This window comes from Podarcis vaucheri, assembly GCF_965113315.1.
Source record: "Podarcis vaucheri genome assembly, chromosome: 3".
Classification (NCBI taxonomy): domain Eukaryota; kingdom Metazoa; phylum Chordata; class Lepidosauria; order Squamata; family Lacertidae; genus Podarcis; species Podarcis vaucheri.
Genome location: NC_138761.1, coordinates 87,085,393 through 87,094,569, shown reverse-complemented (window position 1 = coordinate 87,094,569; position 9,177 = coordinate 87,085,393). Strand labels below are relative to the sequence as shown.

At 46.0% G+C, this 9,177-nt stretch overlaps 1 protein-coding gene across 1 annotated transcript; it reads right to left on the bottom strand.

The window, feature by feature from the left end:
* Positions 1-1,751: 1,751 nt before the first annotated feature.
* Positions 1,752-7,800, bottom strand: CGAS (cyclic GMP-AMP synthase). Its single transcript, XM_082217134.1, has 5 exons — positions 6,638-7,800; positions 5,657-5,885; positions 4,416-4,670; positions 3,697-3,799; positions 1,752-2,123 (listed from the first exon to the last, which is right to left on the bottom strand). Exons 1-5 carry the CDS (start codon positions 7,649-7,651, stop codon positions 1,781-1,783), a joined length of 1,944 nt encoding a protein of 647 aa, XP_082073260.1. The 5' UTR covers positions 7,652-7,800; the 3' UTR covers positions 1,752-1,780.
* Between the last annotated feature and the right edge of the window lie 1,377 nt (positions 7,801-9,177).

Here is a 9,177-nt window from a genome sequence, read left to right as displayed (position 1 = left end):
TGTGCTGTGTGAGAAGGATTATTCAGTTTCTAGTTGCTACCAGCAATTGACTTTATCATGAGACTCTGGCCCTTAAAAGCAGTGAGAGAGCATAGCAGTTTTCTTAGAAACCAAGTTTACCACTGGAGCCAGGAATTTATGGCATATGACAATATCTCCCTACCAGTGGCTATTGTACCCCCATGAGGTAACGTCATAGCTGCTGGCCACTAACTTTAAAACCCACATAAGTCTCAAGTTTCCTACTCTCCATGGGGTTATGTTCACAGCACCTACTGGGCCTTCTCAAAAGGGTATGTGCATGTGAGCTTGCTTGTGAGAGGACAGCAAACACTGTCCAACCTTTTTCTTGCCTGCCAGCTACCAGCGATAGCCTAAGCTATGCATGGGGTGCAGTAAGTTGTCCCATGCCTATCTCCACTTGGCTCCAGAAAGTAACACTGAGAGAATGGGCTTCAGCCCCATTGTAGTTATGCTGAGAATTCCTCAGGGCAGTTTTATCCCCCATACCATTCAACAGTTATATTAAGCCATTGGGGGAGCAGCCATAAGGGGAACTGGAGCATTATGTCATCAGTTTGCTGACACCCAGCCCTCTTTCTCCATATCAGTCAGATGTGGCCCTGCAGTAGCTGGACTGGTGTGTGTGCACAATGGTGGGCTGGAAGAAGGCCAACTTGAATCCTGGTAGGACTGAGGCTGTGGGTGAGTGGTTTTCCAGATCAGGGAAATAGGTCAGTTGCCCTCTTCTGAACGTGATTGCACTCCCTCTAAAAGAGCAGGTACATTGCTTCGGAGTACATCTAACTTTGTCACCAGAGGCCAAAGTGACTTCATAGCTAGGACACCTGTCAATTAAGGATGGTGTGAAAGCTAGAATATTTCAGGCAATGTCAACTTCCAGATTGCGGTAACCCAGTACGCTGTATCTGCTGCAATTAGTGCAGAATACTTTAGCAAGGCTGCCGCAGGTGGTGCCCAACTGACAGTGTGAAACACCTGTGCTGAATTGCACTGGCTGCTTAAATACTACCAAGACAGGTTTAAGGTTTTGCTATTGGTATACAAGGCCTTGAACCCAGAACCATGATAACCTTGCAAATGTCTTTGCCCTGTCTGGTTAATTCTTGGAGAAATTCTTTACCTTGCATACTTGTTGCCGGTCACTTGGTCTTACGTCCACTAAAACCAGGAGGTAATGGTTCTCTGGATTGTACTTCCAATGTTTATCAGGTAGATACCTATAGTGCAGGCACATCCAACAGGTAGATCACTGAACGTCTGTGGTAGATCACTGGTAGATCACATTTTTGCCCTGCACCCCCAAAAAAATGGGCTTTCCTCCTCCCTAAAGAAAGCTCAACAACTGACCTGAACCCCAAAAAAGGTAAGGGGGTAGATCACTGCCAGTTTTTAACTCTGTGAGTAGATCACAGTCTTTTGGGAGTTGGCCAGCCCTGCTATAGTACAAGTGTAAAACTCACATCTTCAAAAAATAATTACTGGAAGGGTGATCAAACTGTTGATGTATTAATCTGATTTGGTTTTGGTGTATTTGAGTTACTAAGTCTGATTTATGCTTTGGCAAGAAGGTGGTCACTCTGCGGGAGGGGCAACTCACAATTATCAAGTGTTTTCTGCCTTTCAAGCAAGTAGAAGCATAATGATATCCCACTTTGTGATGTCCTTGTAATCCTTTCAGGTGAGTACCCATAGTGTCTTTCAATTTCATTCATAATTCTTTGCATGAATTCAAGTACTGTAGCTCTTTATTTTAAAGTTACAGGAAAAATATAGGAAACATATTGTTTTGCTCACTTTCAATTACTTTTGCAAGTGCATTACATTTTGTCTTTTCAACTGTCTGAAGCAAGTTGAACTCAGGTATAAAAAAGTGTTTTAACTCGGCCGCTCTGAGACAACCCACAAAATAATCCAGTAGTCTGTTGAAACATTCGTGAAGATTTGCTGCAAGCCATTCATCATCACGGGGCCACTTGGTACATGCATGAAGAAAGGCAGTTTTGGCAAAGTAAGAGTGGAATTTTTCAAACTGATTTCTGTTTTCATGTTTTGTTTTAAGCTGCTCCAGCAAATACTTCAGAAGCTTAAGACAATCTTTCCTGTTGGGAAATAATAAAAAACACTGTGAAATATGTTATTCTGAAACACACATCCTACTAGGAACAATTGATTTAACAGGGATATTTGCTATACACAGACCTGCTTGGGACAGGTTGTGCTATTAGATGGACTGTGTTGGACAGACTGGATGCAATATTTTCAACTGAATGACACTTTCCAAAAGGACAAAAAATTGGGTGTTTCCACAGATCCTTTGAGACTCCAAAAAGATCTGATCCAAACTAAATACAAACCACTCTCTAAAATGTATAGGTTCCTCCTTGACTGCGAGGTCAAGGAGGAGGAAGTAAAATCAGTAATGGTACAGTGAGCTAGGGATTTTGGTTATAACATCTAAACGGAATCATGGAAGAAGCTATGGAGGGAAGATATAAAATTCACTGCGTGTTATAATCTAAAAGAGAACTGCATGAAAATGCTCAACAGGTGGTATTTAACACTGGCCAAAATGGTTAAATCTAGGTCAAACACATGTTGGAAATTCAGGGAGGCAGAAGGCACAATGATCCACATGTGGTGGAACTGCAAAAAAAACCCCAGAGAATTCTGGGAGATAATATACAACAAACTTAAGAAAATGTTTAAACGTTCCCTCCTTAAGAAGGTCTCCCTTCTGCATATGTGGTTAGAAGTGCTACTGGTTGCAAGCCCCAAATTGGGATTTTCCACATCTGCTTTATTATTTTTCCTCTTAAGAACATGGCAGTAAGCCAATCACTAGACCAGGGGTCGGCAAACTTTTTCAGCAGCGGGCCAGTCCACTGTCCCTCAGACCTTGTGGCGGGCCGGACTATATGGGGGGGGTGAACAAATTCCTATGCACACTGCATTTTAAATAAAAGAACACAGCATGCAAGAGCACCAGACAGGCCCCACAAGTAACCCAGAGATGCATTTTAAATAAAAGGACACATTCTACTCAGGTAAGCCACCAACCCCCCACAACTCTCCCCTCCCTTCTCCACAGCACTGGAAGAGCCCCGGTGACTGCTTACCTGTGCCTTGCAAGTGGCAGAGGCTGGCGGCGGAGGGAAGATGAGCAGCACACGAAAGGGCTCTGGAGAGGGGCTGCTTTAAATGATGGCTGCTCAAGCGCTCACACAGCTGCTCCTGGCACCAACGAAGCCCTTCCCCTTCCTCTCAGCTCTAGGCAGGGCAGGGAGAAGCCGGGAGGAGGCACCACCATGTGGGGGGGGGATGGCACAGGCTGAACGGTCAGCAGCAATTTCCGGGCCATCTGCGGCCAGATCCAGAAGGCAACTGGGCCAGATACGGCCCTGGAGCCGTAGTTTGCCGACCCATGTGTTAGACAGTTGTCACAGCACAGGGAGTTTTACCATATTCAATCATTCTTGATTTGAGCCTATGGAGATTCAGAATTTTGGCACTACATCCATTTTATACCTCTAAACAATAGTTTGGCAGTACATTTAGTTGAGAGTTGTAGCCAATAAATCCTTATAATTTCCCAGTTTCTTAAGGATTTTCTAGACTTATATAGTGGCTAAAACTGACAAAACAAATAGGAAAACAGTAGTTAAAGATACTAACCTGCAGCATTTTTGTCCATTTTTTTCACAACAGGTCTTTGAGTTGCCATGATTAGTCATTATAGCCTTCTCAATATGTGAAAAAGAGAGTCGCCAAGTGTTTTCTAAGGTGTTTTTTTTTAAAAAAAAGAAACAATGTAAAATATTGGAAATCTCTCTTTAAAGAACATGTTGATTGAGCTATTTTTTAACTGTTTATTAGTGACAGATTTTGTGACCCTTTAAGCTACTATATGAACACTGAAACTCATAAGCAAAAACTTTCAGCTGTGGAAATGCACTACTTTTGCCCTTGTGCTGGCTCTGGCCTAAATCCTGCCACTGTGCATAGATATGCTGAGCAAAATCCAAGTCAAGTGGTATCTTAGCCTTGGAAAAAGGAATACAACCCAGTTCTTCACTTTTCTGCTTGTATAAGAAGTTTAGCTACCATGAAGCAGAGAGCTTATCCCACTGTTGTTCAATTGTGCCTTTAGGATTGGTCTGCTGACTCTTGCCCAGCTTTAATATTCTTTTAAAGAAGGAGTCTCTTTTCTTAAGAAATAACAGAACAGGGACCCTGGTACTTCAAAACATTTGTTGTTATTTACAGCACATAGAAAGAATAACCAATTAATGTAGTCTCTTGAAAATAGTCTACCACCACACAACAGCTAGAATACCTGATACAGTGACATGACTTTGTGCATTTTGTATTTAGCCAAAGATAAGCTTTAGTACCTATTAAGCACTTTCCATCTTTGGCAATCTTGGGCACGAGGTAGAGTGGTTCATTTAAAAAGGCATTCTTTACTTTTCTTCCTAGCCATCCTGTAATAGCCAGGCCATCCCTTGTATTTTCACGCCAGGCCCGGTGCCGAAATTCCAAAGCAAGAATGATATCTACTGATATAACGGAGGGAGGCTTTCCAATGAGAAGGGTTACTGCTGGGCATCCAGGCTTCTTTCTCTCTACACGCACTTCCACATCCAGATCTGCTGACAGCAACAGCAACAATCCAATCAAAACCAATTTCATTGTGTTTCATTAAGATTTCCCCACCTCACAATGATTTGAACAGGAAGTTAAGAATATGTACTTAAAACAATATAGCCAAGTAAGCAGCATCAACTTCAGTTATGGCACTTAATGCCAGCAGCTAACACAGACCTTGGGGGGGGGGAATGTGGTAGTGGCACTACAGTTCTGCTATTCTTACTCTGCGACAAAAAACTAAATTCCAGTTTAAACACTATGTGGTGAACAAGAATATAACACAATTATTAAGGAAGCTGTAGGCTGGATTCAACTAACAGGCCTAGCTAGTGGAAGCCTACACAAGGATTTCTGCCAGTGCAACAGGTCTTGTCTGCCTTCTGCTCCCCAAGTACCCCCCTCCAAATAGGCTCAGAGGTGGGTGGAAGAACTTCCAGAACAGGGAGGAGAGGGCAGATAGCTCCATTGGGTGAGCTGATAAGCTTGTGCTCCTAGAACATTTGGAAAAAGGTGGTGTTGAATTCTTTGCAGTATATTTTGGGTTATCTCTTAAAATAAACAATATTTAATGTTTCCCAATAAAAATAATATCCAATTTGTATAGTAAATGTTTACAATACAAAGTCAATTTTAAATTGACATTCTTCTAACCAAATATTTCAGTTCAACTAACTTTTTGTTATGGCAAAAATGGCAGGTGTTCAGCATTTAAAATTAAAATGACTAGTTACTTTCTGCTTATCAAACTAATGTTTCTATTAAACTAGATGTTTAACTAACTTTCTGCTTATCAAACTAATCTTATCTTCCATTTCAAGCAGCTGAGTTTTCCAATTCCATTGCAAGAAATCCTACATTACTATTTCTAATTGGACCTATACATTTCAGTGGGACTAGAGAACATTCATCTGTTTGCACACAGTATTTGAGGAGGGTTGCTTATCTCTGAAGAGGAAGGGAAAAAATTAATGTAATGAATACTTACCCTTATTTTTTTTTACTTCTTCTACAATAATGTTCCTCAGTGCCGACAACATATCAGAAGATGAAAGATGCATTTTGTCATCTAAAAATTTAGCTAGATATGCCTTTTCTCCAGGGTTTCTTTTCAATTTTACATAGAAGAAAGCACCAGAAGCAACATTGCAGGATTCTAGTTCAACTCTCATATCTGGTACTTTGAGCATAATATCAAATTCATTTGGGTTAGAAATCTGCAAGACAGACAAAAACATTTCTCACAATTTACTATGCTCCAGAATGTGTTAATAACTTGTGTTCTCATGACTCCAGACTAAAGGTCATCCTTACAGCCCTCTGGAGACAACCACTGAAAAGTGCTTCTGCGCAGTCATATCATTTTAAATACCCTTGCTAGGTGCATATAGTGATCAAAATGTTTGACCTTTGGTAGCATGTGTTAGGGCTTTAGCCCGCAGGGGCAAAACTATGCTTTATTTCACCTGAGACAAAGACTCAATTTGGCACACCCAAATTGCATTTGCTTACACCCACACAGGCTGGCAGCCTAAATGGCACCCCTCTGGAGGCTTCAACTGGGGCAAAAATGCTTCCCCCCACCCCATAGCCACAGCGAGAAGTCATTCTTTTGCCCCATGCTTTCCCTGGGAAAACCTGCTGTTTACTGCTGAATGGGAACAAACGTCAATCTTCAGAAAACTGTCATTTGTTCTGATTCAGTGGTAAACGGGTTTTCCCGAGAAAAGCGATGGGATAAAGTGCTTTCAAACTCCCCAGCTGCATGGAGGACTGCCACATAGACGTACTTTCCAGAAGCCTCAACAGGAGGGCAAGAATGCTGACATCACCCCCAAATCTCAGCATCCATGACTACAGTGTTTTTAAGGTTTGTGATCCGGCAGCTTTTGGACCGGTGCAAGGAAAGAAGCCCGAGCAGATGCCCCGAGCAGTCTCCAGCATTGCATCTTCTACTTCCTTCTATTACCTTCAGGCGTTCGTAGTAACTGCCGGTGCCCAGCACTTCGACGCAGGAGAAGCACGCTTCCCTCTTTATTGCTTTTACCAGGATGTCCCTGACATTGTTAACCAGCTGCGCGGCCTTGGAGCGCTCCTCTTTAGCTAGCCTGAGCTTTTCCAGCACCTGCCTCAAGCTGCGGGGGCCCCTCGGGCCAGGCTCCTTAAGAAGCAGCGTCCCTCGGGCGCCGGCCTCCTTCCCCGCCTTCTCCTCTCTCTTTCGGGAATCTCTCCTCCCTGCGGAGGCGCTTTCTTTGCCTGGCTGGCCGACTTCCTCCTCCTCCTCTTTGGGGAGAAGCTTCGCCTTCTGGGAAGCGACCCGCCTGTTGGGGGCAACTACTGCGCTTCCTCGCGGGGCGGGCTCTAGTTTTACCAGAGCACACATAGCCTGCTCGGCTTCCCGCGCCTTTTGCGCGCCTTTTTCCTTCCGGGGAGCTTTCTTCCCACTCGGGGCAGCAGCGCCGTTTGCTGCCTCGGCTTTGGGCCGTTCCTCTGCCGAGATGGTGCGCATTCCCAGCGCCTGGCGCGTCGGGCTTGGGATGCCGTTCGCGCCAGGCTCCTCGGGAGGAAATGTGCTCTTCAGTTTCCTCCGGGCCCCCCCGACGGCTTTCCCCTGACCCGGCGGCTCCTTCTGGGAGCCTTTCTTCCCACTTTGGGCAGCAGCGCCGTTCGCTGCCTGCAGGGGTTCCTCGGCGTCGGCGCGCTCCCCTGCACCCAGCGCGAGCTTCCCCAGCGCCTGCCGCAAGCCAGGCTCCTCGGGGGCAAGTTTGCTCTTGGCTTGGTCCGGCTCCTCCTCCTTCTGGGACGTTTCCCTCTCACTTGAGGCAGCAACTCCTTTCCCCGCCTGCTGCGATGCCCGGTCTCCCTCGTCGCCCCCTTTGCCCTCTCCTCGCCCTTTGGATCCCGCAGTGCCTCCGTCCCCTTTCGCTGCCGGAGCCGCCGCCTCGCCCTTCCTCGCGCCTCTCCCGGCTCCACCGCGCCCCATGGCGCCAGAAAAAGATGTCCTCGCTGCGGAGCTCAGCGTCTCCTGTGTCGGCGCCCCGCACCCGCCCCATATAAACCCGCTAGCCACGTGAACGGCCGTATCCTGAAGGAGAAACGAAACTTATCTGCTGCGGGGAGCGTGTCTGAACCAGCTTGCTCCCTCCCTCCCCGTCTTCCTTATTTTGGGTTGCCCAGTTAAGTCAGGGATGGAATCATAGAATCATAGAGTTGGAAGAGACCACAAGGGCCATCAAGTCCAACCCCCTGCCAAGCAGGAAACACCATCAGAGCACTCCTGACATATGGTTGTCAAGCCTCTGCTTAAAGACCTCCAAAGTAGGAGACTCCACCACACTCCTTGGCAGCAAATTCCACTGTCGAACAGCTCTTACTGTCAGGAAGTTCTTCCGGATGTTTAGGTGGAATCTTCTTTCTTGTAGCTTGGATCCATTGCTCCATGTTCACTTCTCTGGAGCAGCAGAAAACAACCTTTCTCCCTCCTCTATGTGACATCCTTTTATATATTTGAACATGGCTATCATATCACCCCTTAACCTCCTCTTCTCCAGGCTAAACATGCCCAGCTCCCTTAGCCGTTCCTCATAAGGCATCGTTTCCAAGTCCCCTTTGAGGAAGTACGAGGGCAGTTAGAGAAAAGGCGAGCGAGACAAGGCATGAGAGAAGTTTATACAGTAGAAGTATGCGAGGCATGGAGACAGTGGCTAGAGGAAAGTCCCTGCTGCAGCCTCCCTCATAGCATTAGAGGTGGAAGGCATTCAATGAAGTTGAAGGTCCATTCAAAGCAGGCAAAACAAAGTACATCTCCATGCAAGGCACAGCTAAACTATGGAATTCCTTCCCCCAGGAACCAGTGAAGGCCACCAACCTAAGTAGCTTTAAAAGAGGAATAGGCAAAGGGCCCATCCACATTTTCATTTACAGTAAACAGGAGGTTTTCTGGGTGAAAGCTGTGGGACAAAAAATAAGCCCCTTGATCCTGTGGCCAGAAATCATGGCACAAAGGAAAGTGTGGATGGGCGCAGCCAGGGTTTTTGTTAGGGGAGGCAGGCTTTTGTTAGAGGGGGCAGAACCTCATGTTTGTATTGATCTAGGGGGGATAGCTGCCCCCCTGGGCTATGCCCATGGGTGGGCAGAAATTCATGGAATAGCAGGCTACTGATGGCTACTAGCCACTATCAGACTTGAAGCTTCTGAATGCCAGAGGCTGGAAACAAAAGGATGGGAGAGAGCACAGGAACTATATATATATATATCGGGTGGCACTGTGGGTTAAACCACTTGCCAATCAGAAGGTCAGCGGTTCGAATCCCCACAACGGGGTGAGCTACTGTTGCTCGGTTCCTGCTCCTGCCAACCTAGCAGTTCGAAAGCATGTCAAAGTGCAAGTAGATAAATAGGTACCGCTCCGGCAGGAAGGTAAACGGTGTTTATGTGCACTACTCTGGTTCGCCAGAAGCAGCTTAGTCATGCTGGCCCCCGGAAACTGTATGCCGGCTCCCTCAGCCA

What these genes read in the sequence shown, in the direction of transcription:
- CGAS (XM_082217134.1), bottom strand. Translation starts at nt 7,651, where the DNA reads ATGGGGCGCGGTGGAGCCGGGAGAGGCGCGAGGAAGGGCGAGGCGGCG. An exon ending in AGAAGTAAAAAAAAATAAGG is followed by an intron (nt 4,671 to 5,656) that starts GTAAGTATTCAT and finishes TGCTGTCAGCAG; the next exon opens with ATCTGGATGTGGAAGTGCGT. An exon ending in AGATGGAAAGTGCTTAATAG is followed by an intron (nt 3,800 to 4,415) that starts GTACTAAAGCTT and finishes AAAACACCTTAG; the next exon opens with AAAACACTTGGCGACTCTCT.